Source organism: Hylobates moloch, unplaced genomic scaffold, assembly GCF_009828535.3.
Source record: "Hylobates moloch isolate HMO894 unplaced genomic scaffold, HMol_V3 SCAFFOLD_12, whole genome shotgun sequence".
Lineage (NCBI taxonomy): Eukaryota > Metazoa > Chordata > Mammalia > Primates > Hylobatidae > Hylobates > Hylobates moloch.
In genome coordinates, this window is record NW_026652287.1 from 36,763,942 (window position 1) to 36,786,648 (window position 22,707).

General features: G+C 54.9%; 2 protein-coding genes across 2 annotated transcripts; both read left to right on the plus strand.

Moving 5' to 3' along the window:
• Positions 1-6,579: 6,579 nt before the first annotated feature.
• On the plus strand, positions 6,580-14,657 carry CA11 (carbonic anhydrase 11). Its single transcript, XM_032169261.2, has 9 exons — positions 6,580-7,184; positions 7,273-7,347; positions 8,181-8,323; positions 12,415-12,600; positions 12,810-12,905; positions 13,072-13,144; positions 13,235-13,389; positions 13,641-13,806; positions 14,538-14,657. Exons 1-9 carry the CDS (start codon positions 7,118-7,120, stop codon positions 14,561-14,563), a joined length of 987 nt encoding a protein of 328 aa, XP_032025152.1. The 5' UTR covers positions 6,580-7,117; the 3' UTR covers positions 14,564-14,657.
• A 503-nt stretch (positions 14,658-15,160) lies between these two features.
• DBP (D-box binding PAR bZIP transcription factor) lies at positions 15,161-22,706 on the plus strand. Its single transcript, XM_032169267.2, has 4 exons — positions 15,161-15,826; positions 16,694-17,104; positions 19,341-19,552; positions 22,089-22,706. The coding sequence occupies exons 1-4, from the start codon at positions 15,688-15,690 to the stop codon at positions 22,302-22,304; spliced, it is 978 nt and encodes a 325-aa protein (XP_032025158.1). The 5' UTR covers positions 15,161-15,687; the 3' UTR covers positions 22,305-22,706.
• Position 22,707: the final 1 nt, after the last annotated feature.

Consider the following 22,707-nt stretch of genomic DNA (forward strand, 5'->3'; position numbering starts at 1 on the left):
AAAAAAATATATATATATATATATATATATATATATATATAAAATTTAAACACCCAGAGTCCACAGTGCATACCTCCTCCAGGAGACTGGAACCAGAAGGCAAGAGTATAGATCAGGGAGGATTTTTCTAGGCTCCCAGGGGCAGTGGGAGTTGAAGACGGAGAGAGGGGTGAGGAAGCCAAGAGGGGCTGTGGGAACCACCCAGGCCTGTAGAGGCCTGGCGCTGCCGCCTCCCACTCAGGGGCTGGGGAGATAGGAGATGAAAGCATGGTGCAGAGCAGGCCCCATATGTTCCTCATGACCCAAACTTTGTTCCCAGCGCCCGAGACGAATAGGCATGAAATCCACATCTGGGACCCACCTCCGGCCTGGTCGTTCCCTCCCCCTCTGGGCACCAAGCCCAGTCTGTCTTTGTGCTATAATGGAGGCAGCACAGGTGGCTTCCAGAGCTCCAAGGAGGCCCCTGCTCACCTCATGGCATTGCCAGATGGCTTCTTGGAGGAGGGGACTCCTGAAGTGTGCAAAAGTCTGAGTAGGAATTTGCCCAGCGGAGAAGGGAGACAGGGAGCCCGGTTAGAGGAAACAGTTTGGCAAAGATCCCAGGGCAGGAGGTCTGTGTGGTGAAAGAAGAGATGAGGCTGGGGACTGGGGGTGGCCAGGGCATGTGGGGTCTCTCAGGCCAGGCTGAGGACCTGGGCTTTTTTTCCCCCAGGGCACTGGGGAGCCATGGGAGGTCTGTGAGCAGGGGAGGGGCAGAATCAGCTTTGTGTGAGAGACAAACCATGTTAAAACAGAGTGATACGGGCAATCGTCATCATCACTGAGGTGGCTCAGCTCACTGGGGGAGCCCAGAGAGTACCCCAAACCCAGCCTGCAGGTCAGAAAACTTCTCTCAGAGGTGGATCTTCAAGGACATTAGAAGAATCTGGTCACGACAAGAAAGGCTGAGGAGGGGGACCCTGTCCAGAGGTGCAGGGGAGCTGTGGGAGAGGCAGGGTCCACTCTAAATGTAACACAACCACTCAGGGGCTGGGCATGGTGGCTCTCGCCTGTAATCCCAGCACTTTGGGAGGCCAAGGTGGGAGGATTGCTTGAGGCCAGGAGTTCAAGACCAGCCCAGCGAGCATAGTGAGACCTCTATCACTACAAAAACATAAAAAATGACTAGTGTGTTGGCCTGGCGCGGTGGCTCACGCCTATAATCCTAGCACTTTGGGAGGCCAAGGCGGGTGGATCACCTGAGGTCGGGAGTTCGAGGCCAGCCTGACCAACATGGAGAAATCCTGTCTCTACTAAAAGTACAAAATCAGCCAAGTGTGGTGGCGCGTGTCTGTAATCCCAGCTGCTCGGGAGGCTGAGGCAGGAGAATCACTTGAACCCGGAAGGCAGAGGTTGCAGCAAGCTGATGTCGCGCCATTGCACTCCAGCCTGGGCAACAAGATCAAAACTCTGTCTCAAAAAAAAAAAAAAAAAAAATTACTAGTGTGGGCAATATGGTGAAACCTTGTCTCTACAAAAAAAAAAAAAAAAATACAGAAATTATCTGGGTGTGTGACATGCGCCTGTGGCCCCAGCTACTTGGGAGGCTGAGGCAAGAGGATCCCTGGAGCCTGGGAGTGAGCTATGATCACATCACTGCACTCCAGCCTGGGTGACAGAGCAAGACCCTGTTTTAAATAAATAAATAAATAAATAAATACAATTTAAAAAGAAAAATTAAAAAATAGCTGGGTGTGGTGGCACACACCTGTAGTCCCAGCTACTTGGGAGGTTGAGATGAGAGGATCACTTGAACCCAGGAAGTTGAGGTTGCAGTGAGCTGTGATCATGCCATTGCATTCCAGCCTGGGTGAGAAAGCAAAACCTTGTCTCAAAAAAAATAAAAACAAAAATAAAAATAAAACCCTCTGGGATCTGTAGGGCATGGATTGCAAGGGGAGGGGAACTGGAGGGGGAGAAGCTGAGAAGGAGGCTGCGGGGAGGACTCGGGGGGGAAAAGATGCATCCTGAGCACTAGTTAGGATTATGGAGATAGTCAGAAAGTTAAATGTTGGCCAGGCACAGTGACTCACACCTGTAATCCCAGCACTTTGGGAGGCCAAGATAGGCAGATAACCTGAGGTCAGGAGTTCAAGACCAGCAACCAGCCTGGCCAACATGGTGAAACCCTGTGTCTACTAAAAATACAAAGATTAGCTGGGCGTGGTGGTGGGCGCCTGTAATCTCAGCTACTTGGGAGACTGAGGCAGGAGAATCGCTTGAACCCTAAGGTGGAGGCTACAGTGAGCCGAGATCATGAGACTCTGCCACCACTGTGCTCCAGCTTGGGCAACAGAATGACTCCGTCTCACAAAAAAAAAAAAAAAAAAAAAAGAAAGTTAAATGTTATATCACACCAGGAAGCCTTCCTATTTTTTTTTTTTTTTTTTTTAGATGAAACCTCGCTGTTTCACCCAGGCTGAAGTGCAGTGGCGCTATCTCGGCTCACTGCAAGCTCTGCCTCCCAGGTTCACACGCCATTCTCCTGCCTCAGCCTCCCGAGTAGCTGGGACTACAGCAGGCGCCCGCCACAACGCCAGGCTAATTTTTTGTATTTTTAGTAGAGACGGGGTTTCACCATGGTCTCGATCTGCTGACCTCATGATCCGCCCGCATCGGCCTCCCAAAGTGCTGGGATTACAGGCGTGAGCCAACGCGCCTGGCCAATTTTTGTATTTTTAATAGAGACGAGGTTTCACCATGTTGGCCAGGCTGCTCTTGAACTCCTGACCTCAAGTGATCTGCCTGCCTCGGCCTCCCAAAGTGCTGGGATTACAGGTGTGAGCCACCGCTCCCGGCCCAAGAGCAGAGGATCCTAACGTCTTTCCTTTTGAGTGTAGGCTAGATCTAGTGACTCATTTCTGATGCGTGGAATAAAAGGTGTGTGACTTTGGGAGACTAGGTCATAAAAGACTTGAGATGACTGCAGCCCTGTCCAACAGCTTCACTGCACCCTCAAGAGGGATCCAGAGCCACCCAGTGAAGCCATTCCCACATTCCTGGCCCTCAGGAACTGTGAACACAATAAATGTTTGTTGTTTTAAGCCACTGAGTTTTAGGGTAATTTGTCACACAACAACAGATTTTTTGTTGTTGTTTTGTTTTGTTTTGTTTTGTTGTTGTTTTTGAGACAGTCTCACTCTTTCGCCCAGGCTGGAGGGCAGTAGTGTGATCTCGGCTCACTGCAACCTCCACTTCCTGAGTTCAAGTGATTCTCGTGCGTCATGCTCCTGAGCAGCTGGGACTAGAGGCATGCGTCATCATACCCGGCTAATTTTTTTTTTTTTTCGATACAGAGTCTCACTCTGTCACCCAGGCTGGAGTGCAGTGGTGCAACCTCAGCTCACTGCAACCTCCGCCTCCTGGGTTCAAGAGATTCTCCTGCCTCAGCCTCCTGAGTAGCCAGGATTACAGGCGGGTGCCACCATGCCCGGCTAATTTATGTATTTTTAGTAGAGATGCGGTTTCACGATGTTGATTAGGCCAGTCTTGAAATCCTGACCTCGTGATCCGCCTGCCTCGGCCTCCCAAAGTGCTGGGATTACAGGCGTGAGCCACTGTGCCCAGCCTAATTTTTGTATTTTTGGTAAAGACGGGGTTTCACCGTGTTGGCCAGGCTGGTCTCAAACTCCTGACCTCAAGTGATCTGCCTTCCTTGGTCTCCCAAAGTGCTGGAATTACAGGCGTGAGCCACTGTTCCCCAACTATTTTTTTCTTTTCTTTCTTTTTTTTTTTTTTTGAGATGGAGTTTTGCTCTGTCGCCCAGGCTGGAGTGCAGTGGTGCGATCTCAGCTCACTGCAAGCTCTGCCTCCCGGGTTCACGCCATTCTCCTGCCTCAGCCTCCCAAGTAGCTGGGACTACAGGCGCCCACCACCACGCCCAGCTAATTTTTTGTATTTTTAGTAGAGACGGGGTTTCACCATGTTAGCCAGGATGGTCTCGATCTCCTGACCTTGTGATCCACCCACCTCGGCCTCCCAAAGTGCTAAGATTACAGGTGTGAGCCACCACGCCTGGCGTATTTTATTCCTTTTCATAAAAAGCAGAGACGAGGTCTTACTATGTTGCCCAGGCTGGTCTCAAACTCCTGATCTCAAGTAATCCTCCCTCCTCAGCCTCCCAAAGTGCTGGGATTACAGGCATGAACCACCAAGCCCCACCAGCAACAAATTATTAGTATGTACCTTTCCTTCTTGTGTTCTTTCTTTGTGTCTCTCTCCACCCCTGACTCTCTCTGGGTGTCTCTCTCCATCTCTAGGTTTTGAATGTCCATCCCAATTTGCTATCTCTGAATACCTCTGTCTTTCTGATTCCTTTGTAGTCTCTCCCATCACGTCAGTTGGTCTGTTTCTGGTCCTCTCTCCCTCTATCTGGGTCTCTCTATCTCTGTCCATCTGTTCCTCTCTGTTGATGTCTCTTTCTCTGCACGAGCGTCTCTATTTATAGATGTGTGTGTGCCTGTTCCCAGGTCTCTGTCTCTAGCTCTGTGTGTGTGTTTCTTTCTTTTTTCTTTTTCTTTCTTTCTTTTTTTTTTTTTTTTGAGATGGCGTCTCACTCTGTTGCCCAGGCTGGAGTGCACTGTTGGGATCTCGGCTCACTGTAGCCTCCACCTACCCAGTTCAAGCGACTCTCCTGTCTCAGCCTCCTGAGTAACCAGGATTATAGGTGTGTGCCACCACGCCCAGCTAATTTTTGTATTTTTTAGTAGAAACGGGGTTGCACCATGTTGGTCAGGCTGGTCTCGAACTCCTGACCTCAGGTGATCCACCCGCCTCAACCACCCTAAGTGCTGGGATTACAGGCGTGAGCCACCGTGCCTGGCTAATTTTTTATGTATTTAGTAGAGATGGCATTTGGCCATGTTGGCCAGGCTGGTCTCAGTCTCCTAGCCTCAAGTGATCCACCCACCTTGACCGCCCAGAGTTCTGGGATTACAGGTGTGAGCCATCAGGCCCAGTCTGTGTGTGTGTTTCTATGTCTCTCTCCACCTGTACTGATGTATGTGTGTCTCTTTCTATGTCTCTCTGTCTCGTTAATGTTTGGTGTCAGGCTGGACAAGGTGGCTCACACCTGTAATCCCAGCACTTTGGGAGGCCAAGGCAGGAGGATCCCTTGAGCGCAGGGGTTCCGGACCAGCCTGGGCATCATAGCAAGACTACATCTCTACAAAAAATAATTTTTAAAAATTAGCCTGGCATGGTGGCATGTGCCTGTAGTCCCAGCTATTTGGGAGGCTGAGGTGGAAGGAGTGTTTAAGCCCAGGAGTTCGAGGCTGGATCAAGCCATGATCGCACCACTGCTCTCCAGCCTGGGCGACATTGCAAGACCTGTCTCAAAAAAGAAAATAAAAGAAGACAATGAGCAGTTTCACTACCATTAGACGGGGTGAAAAATAATAAATAATAACAACAACAATAATATGTGGTCTCTCTCAGGCTGGGTATGGTTGTTCATGCCTGCAATCTCAATGCTTTGGGAGGCTGAGGTGGGAGGATCCCTTGAGGACAGGAGTTTGAGACTAGCCTGAGCAACATAGCATGACCCCATCTCTTCTCCCCAAATACAAAAATTTGGTGTCTCTTTGGATCGCTCTTTCTCTCTCTTTTTGTCTCTCCCCACACCATCTGCTGCCTGGTCTCTGAGTTTCTGAGTCTATCTCTAAGTGTGTGTCTCTATGTCTCCATGTCTGTCTCGCTGCGTCTCTGTATCTCCTTTTCTGCCTCTACCTGTATCTCTCTCATTCATTCCTTCCTCTCTCCCTCCCCCTCCTCCTCTTCCTCCTCTCCTACCTCCTCCTCCTCCTCTCCCTCCTCCCCCCTCTTCTTTCACCTCCTTCTCCTCCTTCTCCTCCTCCTCACTCCTGCCTGGCGGTTTGTTCTTGCCTTTCTAACCCTCTGCCCCTCCGCCCTTCCTCTCTGTATCCATCTCAGGCTCCCCCCCGCCAGCCTCCGCAGATGTGGGTCCTCACCTCCAGCTCTCCGCCTCTGCCCTCCCAGCTCCTCCTCCCCGCCTCTCTCTCCCTCGCCAGGTCTCTGCCTCCCCCTCCCGGCGAGCAGCCCTCACTGCACTCCAGGCTCCCAGGGGATCCCCTGGCCCCATTAAGGCAGCCCCAGGCAGAGGACCCAGTGGAGCCCTGGGGCGGGGAAGGGGGGCTGCGGGCGCTGGGGCGGCTCCAACCTGGGTCCCAGCCAGCAGGGCGACCCCGCATCCGCCAAGGCCGGAGGCCCCCAGCATGGAGACTTCCGAAGCCACTCACAGCTCCACCTTAAGGGCCCCCCTTTCCCCTTCCTGCGGAGGATGGGAACAGCCTCCTCCCGGCCCCAGGTGTCCCGGCCACCCCCGCCCGCGTGGCCCCGGCGCGGCTGGGAGGCGAGGACCAGCCCCCTACCTCCTCCGGAATCCTGCCCCTTTGGCACCCCCCACCCCCAGCCAACCCGAGGAGTGTTTGCTGCTATGAGATCACCTGCTCCCCCAGCCCAACAACAAAATTAAATAACACCAGGGGAGAGGATAGGGAGGGGGAGGAGGGAGGAAGGGACGAGAGAGAAGAGAGACTGAAACAGGGAGAAGAGGCAGGAGAGGAGGAGGTGGGGAGAGCACGAAGCTGGAGGCCGACACAGAGGGAGGGCGGGAGGAGGTGAAGAAGGAGAGAGGAGAGAAGAGGCAGGAGCTGGAAAGGACAGAGGGAGGAGGAGGAGATGCTGGATGGAGACCTGGAGTTAAGTGGTTTGGGAGAGCTTAATGAAAAGAGAACGGAGAGGGGTTGTGGGTTAGGAACCAAGAGGTAGCCCTGGAGGCCGCAGAAGGCTGAGAGGAGTAGGAAGATCAGGAGCGAGAGGGAGACTGGAGGATTCCGGGAAAAGAGGAGAGGAAAGAAGAAAGACACAGAGAGACGGGAGAGAAGAAGAGTGGGTTTGAAGGGGGGATCTCAGTCCCTGGCTGCTTTGGCATTTGGGGAACTGGGACTCCCTGTGGGGAGGAGAGGAAAGCTGGAAGTCCTGGAGGGACAGGGTCCCAGAAGGAGGGGACAGAGGAGCTGAGAGAGGGGGGCAGGGGTCCCTCGGAGGCCTCCTGGGGATGGGGGCTGCAGCTCGTCTGAGCGCCCCTCGAGCGCTGGTACTCTGGGCTGCACTGGGGGCAGCAGGTAAGACCTGGGGTTCCCGGCAGGAGCCCCCGAGGGAGGGTGGAGGTGGGGATGCCAAGGAGAGGGATTCAGGTTGCTCTCTTCCCAGCTCACATCGGACCAGCACCTGACCCCGAGGACTGGTGGAGCTACAAGGATAATCTCCAGGGAAACTTCGTGCCAGGTGCCGCCAAGGCGGGGACCCAGGAGTCCGGCCCTCCCGGCGCCTCCTTCTTCAGACTCAGGAACCTGGGTTCCCAGCTCCCTCCTCCCCCCAGGACCAGGAGTCCCAGCCCCCTCCTCTGTCCCTCAGGAGTCGGGCCAGCCCCTGAACCCCGGGGGCTCACCATGGGACATTATACATGCGCATTTCAAGTAGTGAGTGGGAGTGAGTGGAAGGAAAGTGTGGGGGTGGAGATTATGTGTGTGTTTACCGGGAGAGGAAGGTCCTGGCTCCTGCTAGGAACCAGAGGCTGGGTGGCCCCGTCCCCCACCTTGTCCAGACCTCTCTTGCAGCTCCTCTCCCCAACACATTAATAATAATCCAGCTGTGGGATAAGAGAGATTAAAAAAAAAGAACTACAACTCCCATAGGGCTCTGGGGCAGGTAGGCAGCAGAGGGGTAGGCTGTTAGCACTGGGGCCTGCTGGGAGTTGTAGTTCCATCTGCAATGGCTTAAGATGGGTTTGATCCGCTGGGCGCGGTGGCTCACGCCTGAAATACCAGCACTTTAGGAGGCCGAGGTGGGTGGATTACCTGTGGTCAGGAGTTCAAGACCAGCCTGGCCAACTTGGCGAAACCCGTCTCTGCTAAACTTGGAAACTATTCCAAGATTCTTCTAGGACCCAGAATTCTGGATCAGAGCCCAGTCCTCCCTCAGACCCAAGAGTCTAGGTCCCTAGCCCCTCCTCTCCTGGGATCTGGGAGTCCAGACCACAGGCCACTCAGCAGATACCAGCCCTGGGATCCAGTCTCTATTTCTGACTCCTTGTCCTCCTACTCCGACCCCACCCCCAGGGCCTCCTTTCTGGGGCCTGGTGAATGCAGCGTGGAGTCTGTGTGCTGTGGGGAAGCGGCAGAGCCCCGTGGATGTGGAGCTGAAGAGGGTTCTTTATGACCCCTTTCTGCCCCCATTAAGGCTCAGCACTGGAGGAGAGAAGGTAAGGGGCTTGGAGGGAGGAGCTATTGAACCCACTGGGGATGGGCATGAGTAGAGGCTGGGAAATGGGGTGCCGAGGTAGGAGAGCAGCCTTGAGGGAGGAGGGGACACGCAGTGGGTGGAGAGAAGGCTGCTTATACTGTAAAATGGATCACCCATTCTTCCCTTCCCAAGCATGGTCCCCTAGTCTCCCCATTTCTTCAGAAGCAATGAAAAGCAGAACATTTCCTGCGCCAGGCAGATTTAAAAGCTTGATAAGCCTCTCATCTTATAACCACCCCACAAAATGGGTACAATTATTATTATTATTATTTTGAGATGGAGTTTTGCTCTTGTTGGCCAGGCTGGAGTGCAATGGTGTGATCTCAGCTCACTGCAACCTCCACCTCCCAGGTTCAAGCTATTCTCCTGCCCCAGCCTCCCGAGTAGCTGGGATTACAGGCATGCACCACCATGCCCAGCTAATTTTTTGTATTTTTAGTCGAGATGGGGTTTCTCCATGTTGGTCAGGCTGGTCTTGAACTCCTGACCTCAGGTGATCCACCTGCCTCGGTCTCCCAAAGTGCTGGGATTACAGGCATGAGCCACTGCATCCAGCCAAAATGGGTACAATTATTAACCTTATTATATACATGCAGAAACTGACACACAGATGTTAAGTTACTTGCCTAGGATCACACAGAGAGCCAGCACTGGCATTCAAACCAAGCAGCATAGCATGAATGCTGGGACCTGCTTTACAATACCATGCTGGGAACCATACTTTTTTTTTTTTTTTTTTTGGAATTGGGATCTCACTCTGTGACCCAGGCTGGAGTGCAGTGGCCCAGTCATAGCTCACTGTAACCTCAAATTCTTGGGCCCAAGTGATCTTCCTACCTCAGGCTCAAAAATAGCTAGGACATGCCTGGGTGTGGTGGCTCACGCCTGTAACCCCAGCACTTCGGGAGGCTGAGGTGGGTGGATCACGAGGTTAGGAGTTCGAGACCAGCCTGGCCAACATGGTGAAACCCATCTCTACTAAAAATACAAAAATTAGCTGGGTGTGGTGGCATGTGCCTGAGGCAGGAGAATCGCTTGAACCCAGGAGGTGGAGGTTGCAGTGAGCTGACATCATGCCACTGGACTCCAGCCTGGGTGACAGAACAAGACTCCATCTCAGAAAGAAATAAATACAGAGAGAGAGGGAGAGAAAAGAGAGAGAGAGAGAAAGAGAGAGAGAAAGAAAAAAGAAGGAAGGAAGGAAAGGAAGGAAGGAAGAAAGGAAGGAAGGAAAGGAAAGGAAGGAAGAAGCCAGGATTGCAGGCACATGCCAGTATGCTTGGCTAACTTTTTAAGTTTTTTGTAGAGGTGGGGTCCCACTATGTTGTCCAGGCTGATCTCGAACTCCTGGGCTCAAGTGATTCTCCTTGCCTTGGCTTCCCAAGGTGCTGGAATTACAGCTGTGATCCACCGCGCCTGGCCAATACCATTTCTTATAAGAGCCGGCACTACCTTTCATTTAGCTGCCCCAGCAAAAAGCCTCAAAGCCATTCCCCATACTATCCTCTCTCCCTCATGTCCATTTCCAATCCATGTTCTTTCTAGCCTTGCTGCTAAATATTATTCAAATCCTTTCACCTATCACGCCCTCTACTGCCCCCAGTCTCATGTAGGCACCATCATCTCCCACCTGGACGGGTGGCGTACCCTCCTCACTGGCCTGCCTCACTTCCTGCAATCTATTCACCCCACAGCTAGAGAGATGTTTAAAACACAAATGAGATCATATCACTCCTGCTCAAAATCCTCCTATTAGGATATGTAATAACAGCAAACATTTACATAGCACTTACTATATGTTTGGCACTCTGGCAAATGTGTTATATATATGCAGTTTATTTGTTTATTTATTTTTATTTTATTTTTTGAGTCGGAGTCTCGCTCTGTCGCCCAGGCTGGAGTGTAATGGAATGATCTCAGCTCACTGCAACCTCCACCTCCTGGGTTCAAGCGATTCTCCTGCCTCAGCCTCCCAAGTAGCTGGGATTACAGGCACCCACAACCACACCCGGCTGACTTTTGTATTTTTAGTAGAGATGGGGTTTCACCATGTTGGCGAGGCTGGTCTCAAACTCCTGACCTCTGGTGATCTGCCCACCTCAGCCTCCCAAAGTGCTGGGATTACAGGCATGAGCCACCACATCCAGCCTATATATGCAGTTTATTTAAATAAAAATAGAAAACTCTCTACTGTTTTCCACAAGGTCCTGCACCATTCAGCCCCCATAACCTCTCTCTCCTCTGTTCACTGGACTTTGATGAAGTCTCTTTGCTGTTACTCAAACAGGCCACCTCAGGGCCTTTGCACTTGCTCTTCCCTCTTCTCTTGGAATGCCCTTCTCTCTGTTCTTTTGCAAGTTACCCCTGCTTATCCTTCAGGTCCCCATTAAAATGTCACCTTTGGCCAGGTGCAGTGCTTCGTGCCTGTAATTCCAGTATTTTTCAGAGGCTAAGGCAGGATGATGACTTGAGCCCAGGAATTTAAGACTTAAGACCAGCCTGGGCAACACAGAGAGAACCCTCTCTACCAAAAAAAAAAATTGAAAATTGAAAATTAGTTGAGCATGGTGGTATGTGACTGTGGTCCCAGCTACTTGAGAGGCTGAGGCAGGAGGATCGTTTGAGCCCAGGAGTTTGAGGCTGCAGTGAGCTGTGATGGCACCACTGCAATCCAGCCTGGGTGACAGAGTGAGACTTTGTCTCAAAATAATAAATAAAAAAAAATAAAATGTCACCTTTGCAGGGAAGCTTTTCCTGACACCCCCCATCTAAGCTGAGCTCCCCATGACACCTCAGAGCTCCCAGTCCCCCCAAACATGAGCTCAGGATGTAATTAATTAAGCAGTTACTTATGTGATTCACAATTGTCTGTCTTGCCTTCATTAGAACATAAACTCCATAAGGCCCAGGACTTTTGTCTACTTGTTTATTTCTCTATTCTTGCATCCACGGCACATAGCACCAGCTCAGTCAATATTTGTTAATCAAACAAATTCACCAATATTGGGCATCAACTTACAGACTGGCACAGAGCCTGGAAAGTGGTCAGTGTCCAAATTATGTTGAATGATTAAATTACTGTTGTAGGCCAGGCACGGTGGCTTACGCCTGTAACCCCAGCACTTTGGGAGGCCAAGGTGGGCAGAATACCTGAGGTCAGGAGTTTGAGACCAGCCTGGCCAACAGGGTGAAACCCCGTCTCTACTAAAAATACAAAAATTAGCTGGGTGTGGTGGCACACGCCTGTAGTCCTAGCTACTCAGGAGCCTAAGGGAGGAGAATCGCTTGAACCCAGGAGTCAGAGGTTGCAGTGAGCCAAGATCTCGCCACTGCACTCCAGCGTCGGCAACAGAGTGAGATTCTATTATATAAAAAAAAAAGCCGGGCGCGGTGGCTCATGCCTGTAATCCCAGCACTTTGGGAGGCCGAGGCGGGTGGATCACGAGGTCAGGAGATCGAGACCATCCTGGCTAACACAGTGAAACCCCGTCTCTATTAAAAATACAAAAAATTAGCCGGGCGTGGTGGCGGGCGCCTGTAGTCCCAGCTACTCGGGAGGCTGAGGCAGGAGAATGGCATGAGCCCGGGAGGCGGAGCTTGCAGTGAGCGGAGCTCTTGCCACTGCACTCCATCCTGGGCGACAAAGCGAGACTCCGTATCCCCCCCCCAAAAAAAAAGACCGGCGCGGTGGCTCACGCCTGTAATCCCAGCACTTTGGGAGGCTGAGGCGGGTGGATCACCTGAGGTCGGGAGTTTGAGACCAGCCTGACCAACGTGGAGAAACCCTATCTCTACTAAAAATACAAAATTAGCCGGGCATGGTAGCGCATGCCTGTAATCCCCGCTACTCGGGAGGCTGAGGCAGGAGAATCGCTTGAACCCAGGAGGCGGAGGTTGCGGTGGGCCGAGATCACACCACTGCACTCTGGGCAACAAGAGCGAGACTCCGTTTCAAAAAAAAAAGACTGTTGGAATCAGAAAATGTAGGCGTGGGAAACGGGAGATAAAAGATCTCTCCCTGCACCCTGACAGCTCCCGCCTCTCCCACAGCTCCGGGGAACCTTGTACAACACGGGCCGACATGTCTCCTTCCTGCCTGCACCCCGACCTGTGGTCAATGTGTCTGGGGGTCCCCTCCTTTATAGCCACCGACTCAGTGAACTGCGGCTGCTGTTTGGAGCTCGCGACGGAGCCGGCTCGGAACATCAGATCAACCACCAGGGCTTCTCTGCTGAGGTAGTGACCACTGATTGTTCCCGCGACCCTCCGCCCTGAGTCACCCCAATTGCTCCCACCTCACCGTCTTAGTGTCTCACGCCATCCTCCTCCACAGAACTGGCCTCCCACCCTAAGCACTAATCCTCAGCCTGATTCGGGCCCCCAAAGCTGGGGTCATGCTCTCCTCCCCTTCTGCTTGGGGACCCCATGCTCTGTGCTACCCCCAGGTGCAGCTCATTCACTTCAACCAGGAACTCTACGGGAATTTCAGCGCCGCCTCCCGCGGCCCCAATGGCCTGGCCATTCTCAGCCTCTTTGTCAACGTGAGCGGAGGCGAGATTCGGAGGGAGGGAGCAGTTGGGTGCCTGGAACCCGGGGTCTGAGGGAAGCGGGGTGCTGGGAGGCCCAGACTCCTGGGTCCTGGGGGAGGAGAAGGTTGAGGGCTTGGACTTCTGGGCTCCTGTGTCCTCACCTCGTACCCCCACACAGGTGGCCAGTACCTCTAACCCATTCCTCAGTCGCCTCCTTAACCGCGACACCATCACTCGCATCTCCTACAAGAGTAAGTCCCTGGCATGCTGGGGGCAGTGGTCACACACGAGGGGGGTTCAAGAGTGCCACCCCTCTTTACTCTGGCCTGATATTCCCGCAGATGATGCCTACTTTCTTCAAGACCTGAGCCTGGAGCTCCTGTTCCCTGAATCCTTCGGCTTCATCACCTATCAGGGCTCTCTCAGCACCCCGCCCTGCTCCGAGACCGTCACCTGGATCCTCATTGACCGAGCCCTCAATATCACCTCCCTTCAGGTGACCTTCTGTCCGCACCGCCCTTCCTAGGCCTGGGTACTCCACTCACTGGCCTGGGTATCCCCTTGCTCACCTGCTCTCCCTCTCCTCATAGACTGAACTCAAGGAGGTAAGAGGATCAGACCACCTTGGGGGTGGGTGGGGCTGAGAACAGACCTTGCCCACATGCTCCCAGGGGCGGGATTTCCTGCATGACGTCACCAAGACCATTCACTATTCACTCCCAGTTTCCCACCCTCCTTCCACGGCAGATGCACTCCCTGAGACTCCTGAGCCAGAATCCTCCATCCCAGATCTTCCAGAGCCTCAGCGGTAACAGCCGGCCCCTGCAGCCCTTGGCCCACAGGGCACTGAGGGGCAACAGGGACCCCCGGCACCCCGAGAGGCGCTGCCGAGGCCCCAACTACCGCCTGCATGGTATGGTCCAGTCTACACCCCCTCTAAGTCTTGGGCTAACCCGCTTATATGTGTTGGTGTCTCAGTGTGATTCAGTCCCATCCTCCTTCCTGCGTCTGTATGGTCTAGCCTCGTGAGCTGTCTCTTTTTCTCTCTTTCCCTACATGTCTACGTGGTACAGTCCACCTCCCAGCCCTAGGCCATTGCTAGCCCATGACTTGTCTTTCCTCTTCGCTGCTTTGTAACTTGGTCTATAACCCTTGACCCCTAACTTCCTATGGTCCAATTACCTACTGTTCTGTGCTTCCTATTACTGTGAATTTCCAAAATGGTACAATTTGGATCCTCTCTCCCTTTCCAAGTCGTACTACCTTACACTGTTCCACAATCTGATGCTCCCTTCCCCCTTACTGAGAATCTACAAGGTACAACCCCTTCCCTCCACCTCTGCCTCCCTGTGGTTCAGCCCAGGAATCTCACACCTCCCCGGCTTCTCAACATGGTACAGTCCACACCCCCCCCATGAAGACCTTCAAGTAGTTCAGCCTAATGCTGAATCTGGACGTCCCGATTCCCCCCTCCTATTGGCTTCTTGTGGTTCAGCCCAGTGCTTCTCGACCTGGTACATTCCGGTTCCCCGCTCGCAGACTTCCGACTGTAGAGCCCAGCGCGGCGCAGCCCACGCCCCCTGCACACCCCCCGCCCCTTCCATCCTAAACTGACGCCCCCTGCCGTTGTCCTCTGTCTTACAGTGGATGGTGCCCCCCATGGTCGCTGAGACTCCCTTTCGAGGATTGCACCCGCCCGTCCTAAGCCTCCCCACAAGGCGAGGGGAGTTACCCCTAACAAAGCTATTAAAGGGACAGAATACTGCTTGTTTCTCAGTGGTCTGATTGTAGGCGCGGTGGGGAAACATTTGGGTATTAAAGAACAGACTTCTTCTGGAAACCAGTCTTCCTCTGTCTAAACCTCCGCTACTCGGTTTTTTGGCTTCCTGCTTCTCAAAACCATCTTTAGGACCGCGGCGCCTTTAAGCGGCGCCCCTTCCCCCCCCCCCGTCACCCCCCTTACCGTCGGACAGCACGAGCAGAGCCATGTGCTTCCCCCTCCCGCCTGCCTCATTGGCCCAAACTGGGTCACGGTCCCGCCCCCAGTACCGCCTCCCATTGGGCAAATGTAGGTCAGTGTCCCGCCTCCCACCGAAAGGCAAGGCAACTTCACGCGCTGAGCCCCTCACGCGCTCTCCTGGGCTCTGGCAGATCCAGAGGCCCCATTGGCTGTGCGTCTCACTGGGTCGGAGACGATTGGCCCGTGTTTGCAGCCGGAGGGAGGCACGCGGCTGGGGTGCATGCCCATAGAGGCGGGCGGGGCTGGACGCGCCGGGCCGGGACCCGGAGGAGGGGCGCGCGCTGTGGCGTCGGGTGTTTTGGTTTGGATTTTTTTTTCCGCGAAAGAAGTTTGCTTTGGCCACGCCTCAAGGCGGCCGCCTCCTCCTGCCCCCTCCTCCGCCCCTCCGCGCACACCTCTAGGTGCAGATTGCAAAGCGCCTTCCGTTGCGAGAGCTGCAGATTTTGCAAGAGCCAGGCTCGCCCACCTTATAGAAGGAGCGCCTTGAGTCCCCTCTCACCCTCGGTTGCAAAGAGCCGGCCTCTTGATCTGGATACCCCCTCGCCCAGACTGCATGATCTCCCGAGACCCTCTTGAGTTGCACGTTTCTGCACCGAGGACCTCAAATCCCCGTCGCTCCTAGGATTTGCAGCGTTCTGGATACTGGAGGGTTGCAGGCTACACTCGCCCGCCCCTGGGCAGACACTCGTCCAAACCACTGGAGTGTGCTGGTGACTGGCAGGCCAGCCCTTCTCCTCTCCATGAACCCGTGAGCCTGGGGGCAGGTGCCAGGCGATGGCGCGGCCTGTGAGCGACAGGACCCCGGCCCCTCTGCTGCTGGGCGGCCCGGCCGGGACACCCCCTGGCGGGGGAGCGCTGCTTGGGCTGCGGAGCCTTCTGCAGGGGACCAGCAAGCCCAAAGAGCCGGCCAGCTGTGAGTTCTAACCCCTATCTCACCCACTTCGGACACCCTACCCCCTTAGGGACTCAGGTGCCGTGGGGTGGGGGCCCATAGAAACCTCCTGTTTGCGGGGAGTCCATCTTCCCAACCTTAATCTACTCAATTACTCAGGTGTTTAGGCCCCTAGATTCCTCAGCTCCCAGGACCCAAAAGCGCCGGCTCTGAAGCCCGTCCACCCTAAGGACCCAGGCACCAACGTCTCCAACGTCCTCCCCGCTTAGTTCACAGGAGTGTAGGCCCCAGCCTCCTCTTCCTTTTGGTCCGGGAGTCTGGACCTCTGGGGTCCCAGGGAGGGGGTGTGTCGGGTGCTCACACGGTGGTGACACGGGCTTGGGCGGAGCGTCATGGGGTCACATGGAGTCTAGGGATGAGGAATGTGCCCCAGGAATAGAGCCCCTTCCTGCCCCTTACAGATGGTGGGGGAGGGGAGGGGGGTACAGCGCGCAGGGGATGGGGGTTGGGTAATTACAGTGAAATTACAGAACTGTCATTTTTTCTCTCACCTGCCCAACCTTCCACCTACCCTGTCCCTGCCCCCCTATTCCTGAACTTCCGTCCCTCTTTCTTTGGTTCGCTGTCTTTCTGTGTCTCTATCCCTTCCCGGCATTCTGTCCCCATCTCTGTGAATCTGTCCACCTGTCTCTGCCACCCCCATCTCCATTATTTCTGGGTCTCTCTCCCACTCTGCATCTCCGTCCCTTCATCTCCCGTCTCTTCTCTCCGACCCCCCGCCCCTCTTTCTCTGGATCTCCGCCCTGTGCCTCTCGGACTCGGGGTCTCTTCTCCATCTCTATCTCCCCCACCTCACCCTCATCCCAACCTGTCTTTCCCGACCCGCAGGTCTCCTGAAGGAAAAGGAGCGCAAGGCGGCCCTGCCCGCAGCCACAACCCCTGGGCCAGGCCTGGAGACTGCGGGCCCGGCGGATGCCCCGGCTGGGGCGGTGGTGGGCGGCGGGTCCCCGCGGGGGCGCCCAGGGCCGGTGCCCGCCCCGGGTCTGTTGGCGCCACTGCTATGGGAGCGCACGCTGCCGTTCGGCGATGTGGAGTACGTGGACCTGGACGCCTTCCTGCTGGAGCACGGGCTCCCGCCCAGCCCGCCGCCCCCCGGTGGCCCGTCGCCGGAGCCGTCGCCCGCGCGGACGCCCGCACCCTCCCCAGGGCCGGGTTCGTGCGGCTCGGCTTCCCCCCGCTCCTCTCCTGGGCACGCCCCCGCCCGGGCTGCCCTCGGGGCCGCCAGCGGCCACCGCGCAGGTGCGGCGAAGGGGGCGGGGCGGGTCCTGACGGGGCGGGGCTTGGACTCAGGGGGCGGGGCTGTGCGACGCTGGGGGCTGGGACCGTGGGACCCGGCTGCGGCCTCGAATTCTGTGTCCAGTTGTCGAGAGGTGTCGTGGGAGGCGGCCAGATTCGGTGTCTTTTAATGGGTCAGGGACTTGGTCTTCTGGATCCATAGGGGAGGAGAGACTTGGAACCCTAAATTCCAGGAAGCCGGCCCAATGAGATTTTGTGGGTTTTTCTGTGGGACGTGGGGACAAAGGATGTGGATACTCGTGAAGCCAGAACTGGAAGTCCAGAACACCAGAGTTATTTACTGGGGAGTGGACTGAGCCCAGAATCTGGGCCCATAATCGATGGAACTGGGATAGGACTGGAGCCCCTAGGTCCTTTACAGGGGCAAAGACAAAGGAGGGGCACAGAATTCTGTTTACTCAGGACATAAGAGACTGGCAGCCCAGGTTCCTGGGTCCCCCAGTGGGGCGTGCTGTAGCCCCGGGTCCCAGAGTTCTTCAGAGGGGAAAACGTTAGGGATCTTGTTTCTGGATCCTCCAATTGGGGCTAGGGCCAAGCTTCCTATATTCCTAGGAGAGGCCTGGGATCCCAGAATCGTGGGTACCCCAGTGGCGGGGGTTCTGGGAAGGTCCAGGAGGCCGATGCTCCCCGGAGAGCAGGGGGTTGGGATCTTTGGAGGTTGAGAAGTTGGAGCTAAGTGACTGGAAGAGCAACAGGAAAGATGTTTCCCTTTGGGCACATTGAGGTCTCCAGGGACGGACTGCAGGTCGGGGATTCCTGGGCACACCTGACCCAGGTTCGACCTCCGGGCCGAACCAGGGCCCTACCCTTGCTAGCCGCACATTCCTGCGCCACGTGAGTCCTCCCATCACTCCTCCGCGCTTCGCGCAGGCGCCTTCGCGCGCGAGGGGGCGGGGCCGGGGGAACGTGAGGGCGCTGATGGCAGGGGGGCCTGGGAGGAAGGGAGGAGGAGAGAAGCAGGCGTCAGCACGTGACTCGGCCCTGAACCTGTGTCCTTAGCTGGCCCGGGCTGGCTGGTTCTTAAAGGTACAGGCGCCTCCTTTCGAACCAATCTTCTGGAACCTTAGAGCACCTTCTCCTCCTCTTCCCTTACTCTTCCCAGCGAGTAGCTCTTAGACTCTAACTTGAGCGCTTTTCAGTGCAGTAGATTCTTTTTCTCTGGACAGTCTGGGGTCTAAGCTTAGGTCGTGGATTCGGTAAGTAGGATTCAGGCTAGACTGTGCATCTGAAGTCCTGAGGTTTTAGAAGCAATAGCCCCATCGCTTCTCGGCCTTTTGGCTAAGATCAAGTGTAGCAGCAACGGCTGGGCGCGGTGGCTCACGCTTGTAATCCCAGCACTTTGGGAGGCCGAGGCGGGCGGATCACGAGGTCGGGAGCTGGAGACCACGGTGAAACCCCGTCTCTACTAAAAATACAAAAAAATTAGCCGGGCGTGGTGGCGGGCGCCTGTAGTCCCAGCTACTCAGAGAGGCTGAGGCAGGCGAATGGCGTGAACTCGGGAGGCGGAGCTTGCAGTGAGCCGAGATTGCGCCACTGCACTCCAGCCTGGGCGACAGAGCGAGACTCCCTCTCAAAAAAAAAAAAGTGTAGAAGCAATAGCCCTGATTCATCTGTTACCTAGGGCAAGTCAGTTATGACTGGGACTCAGTTTTCTTGTTTGTAAAGGTGGATATGTCTCCATGATCTCTAAGCCTCGTTATGGCTTAGGGGAACCTTCATTTTTCTCGTTATTTTGGAGACGGAGTCTTGCTCTGTTGTCCAGGCTGGAGTGCAGTGGTATGATCTCAGCTCACTGCAACCTCCACCTCCTGGGTTCAAGCAATTCTCCAGCCTCAGCCTCCCTAGTAGCTGGGCTTACAGGCACCCGCCACTACACCCGGCCAATTTTCGTACTTGTAGTAAAGATGAGGTTTTGCCATGTTGGCCATGCTGGTCTCGAACTCCTAACTTCAGGTGATTCGCCGCCTTGGCTTCCCAAAGTGCTGGGGTTACAGGCGTGAGCCACTGCGCCTGGCCAAGGGAACCTTCATATTTTATATTAGGGAGATTAATCCCTGGCCGAATTTATGCTAGATTCCAGAAGGGCTTTCCACGTGGCTATGATACCAGAGCAAGAGGTAGCTTCAGGAAACCCCCTCCCTAAAATACACACTCAGCTGACACGTGCTGTTCCCCCAAGGCCTGACCTCTCGGGACACACCCAGCCCTGTGGACCCAGACACCGTGGAGGTGCTGATGACCTTTGAACCTGACCCAGCTGATCTTGCCCTATCAAGCATTCCTGGCCATGAGACCTTTGACCCTCGAAGACATCGCTTCTCAGAAGAGGAACTTAAGCCCCAGCCAATCATGAAGAAGGCAAGGAAAATCCAGGTGCCAGAGGAGCAGAAGGTGAGCAGAGCTGGATGTGGGACGTAGACTTGGCTGGAGACATGCCCCACAGCCAGGGAGGGGCCTTTTCTCACAGTCAGGCCTGGGCTTCTCATTGGGATTAGTGTTCAGCCTCTCCTGCTGCAGCCTTGGCCTGCAGCCACGGATTAGTCCTCCTTGGCCACGGGGCACAAGGGGGCAGGGGCCTGAGGTTATGAAGACAGTGTCAACTGGGCAAGGGGCCTCACTCGTGTAATCCCAGCACTTTGGGGGGTTGAGGCAGGAGAATCTCTTGAGCTCAGGAGTTCAAGACCAGCCTGGGCAACATGGCAAAACCCCATTTCTACAAGCTACTCGGGAGGCTGAGGTGGGAGGACTGCTTGTGCCTGGGAGGTTGAGGCTGCAGTGAGCCAAGATTACACCACTGCACTCCAGCCTGGGCAACAGAGCGAGACCTTGTCTTAAAACAAAAGACAGTGTCACTGTGGGGTGCTGACTCAGCCAGCTCTGCTAGGTCTACTTGTAGAGACTTGGAGCTTCTCCTATTACTTGGGTCCAGAGCTCAACCGGGCACAATTGTGAAGGACAGTCTTCCTTGGCAATGGGATATCAGCCTGTGGCCTGTCTCTCCTTACTCAGCAGGCCTTTGATCTCTGATGTGGGACTTCCTTTGGAGTGATTGCATTTGGCTAGGATGCAGACTCTGCCAGCCTCTTTAGGCCTTGTTTCCTGGGCCTGGACTTCTTACTGGTGGGAGACTTCAGGCTTCTGTTAGCAGCCAGTGCCACTTTCTGATTTGGGGTGATTTGAGCAGTCATTGCATCTTTGCATCATTTTGTTTTTTGCCATTACTGGAGTCTTCCCTAGCAAGAGTTGCTTGGGCTTCTGTTACAAGACTTTGTCATTCTGGGCCAGGCGCGTTGGCTCACGCCTGTAATCCCAGCACTTTGGGAGGCCGAGGCGGACGGATCACGAGATCAGGAGACCATCCTGGCCAACATGGTGAAACCCCGTCTCTACTAAAAATACAAAAAATTAGCTGGGCGTGGTGGCACACGTCTGTAGTCCCATCTACTTGGGAGGCTAATGTAGGAAAATCACTTGAACCCAGGAGACGGAGGTTGCAGTGAGCTGAGATTGTGCCACTGCACTCCAGCCTGGCGACAAAGCAAGACTCCATCTCAAAAACAAAAAGAACAGGCCAGTCATGGGGGCTCACGCCTGTAATCCCAACACTTTGGGAGGCCGAGGCGGGTGGATCACCAGGTCAGGAGATTGATATCATCCTGGCTAACACGGTGAAACCCTGTCTCTACTAAAAATACAAAAAATTAGCTGGGCTGGTGGCGGGCGCCTGTAGTCCCAGCTATTCAGGAGACTGAGGCAGGAGAATGGCGTGAACCCGGGGGGGCGGAGCTTGCAGTGAACCGAGATTGCGCCACTGCACTCCAGCCTGGGCGACAGAGTGAGAACTCCGTCTCAAAAAAAAAGAACAAAAATTAGCCAGACATGGTAGCGGGCACCTATAATCCCAGCTACTTGGGAGGCTGAGGCAGGAGAATCGCTTGAACCTGGGAGGTGGAGGTTGCAATGAGCCGAGATCGTGCCACTGCATTCCAGCCTGAGTGACAGAGCGAGACTCCATCTCAAAAACAAACAAGACTTTGCCATACCCTTGTGTAAGACACAGCTACTTGAAGCACCTAGGACTGGCCTGTAAGTCAGATCTACACCAGTGGTTTCTGCTAGAGGGCCCTGTTGCTAGGGACTGGATTTACCCTCACAAGCAGGAACTGGGCTTTAATTAAATGGTGGAGTGAAGAGCATCTTTCTGAGCCCAGTGGTCCTTGGTTACTAAGGAGGAGTCCTCCTTAGGAACCAACTTCCAGGATGGGAGGACTTTAGGTATAATCCTCTGGGGAGGTCTCAGGATAGTCCCCTTTCCTAAGGGACAGCTCTTCTCTCAGGTCCTGCTGGGGAGGAGGCTATTCTCTGGCCTCAGTTCAAGGCCAGCAGGTCAGAGACTGGCCACAGTCATTGAAACCACTTAGACCTCACTTTTGTTTGCCAAGGATGGATGAGGTTGCCTTGGCAACCAGGTCAGAAGGCCCCAGCTCTGGGAGGATTTTATGGGACACCAAACCCCATCACCAGGGCACCAAGCTTTCCTTAGCAACCAGGATCTGGAAAGGCAATGTGCAGGGCAGTGCTCTTCACTGGGAGAAGCCCTCAGACCATGAAGGCCTTGTTGCTAGGGAACAAGCATCCTTAGCAAGCAGGAGCTAACTGCAGGCCTTTATCATGTGGGGAGGGCTGGGGTCCGCTTTGCAGAGTGGAGACTTGAAGCGAGTTGCTTGAGGGTGGGGGTCTATCTCATGCCTTTACTGTTGCTAGGGGCCCAATCTCCTTAGCAACCAGGGCCCTAGAAAGGCAGACCCTTGGGTACCTAGCCCAGCAGAGACCTGGTGTGGTTTAGGCCCCGCTGCTGGGGCTCCCTTCCTCTCTCGCTGGGACCTGGATCCCTCTGGACCTTCAGTGCCCTCCTCCTCTCCTGCAGGATGAGAAATATTGGAGCCGGCGGTACAAGAACAACGAGGCAGCCAAGCGGTCCCGGGACGCCCGGCGGCTCAAGGAGAACCAGATATCGGTGCGGGCGGCCTTCCTGGAGAAGGAGAACGCCCTGCTCCGGCAGGAAGTGGTGGCCGTGCGCCAGGAGCTGTCCCACTACCGCGCCGTGCTGTCCCGATACCAGGCCCAGCACGGGGCCCTGTGAGACTGCCCCACATCCCCACCTGGCGGAGCTCTCCTCCGCCTTGCTGAGACTTACGCCCTGTTCCCTTCCTGCCCTGTGGCCCACGGGCCGGCCAGCTGGGTGCCCCAGGGACGTGATAATGCAGATAAATACATTTATATTTTTAAGAAAAAGCGAGCCTCCCCCCTCCCTTGCGGGGGCGGGGAGGGTCCTCTGTGTGTGTCCCCGGCACGTCAGGGACCCTATCCTCCCACCGCCTCCGTTAACACGATCCTGAATAAATCTTGAGAACCCCAGAGCCAGCTGTTGTGGAAGAAGAGGGCAGCTCCCTGGCATACTGGCTACAGCCCGTGGGCAGCTCCGGGCTGCCGTCCATAGAGGGCAGGCGCTGCTGGAAGTGCTGGAGTCTGAGTCCTCCCGCGGG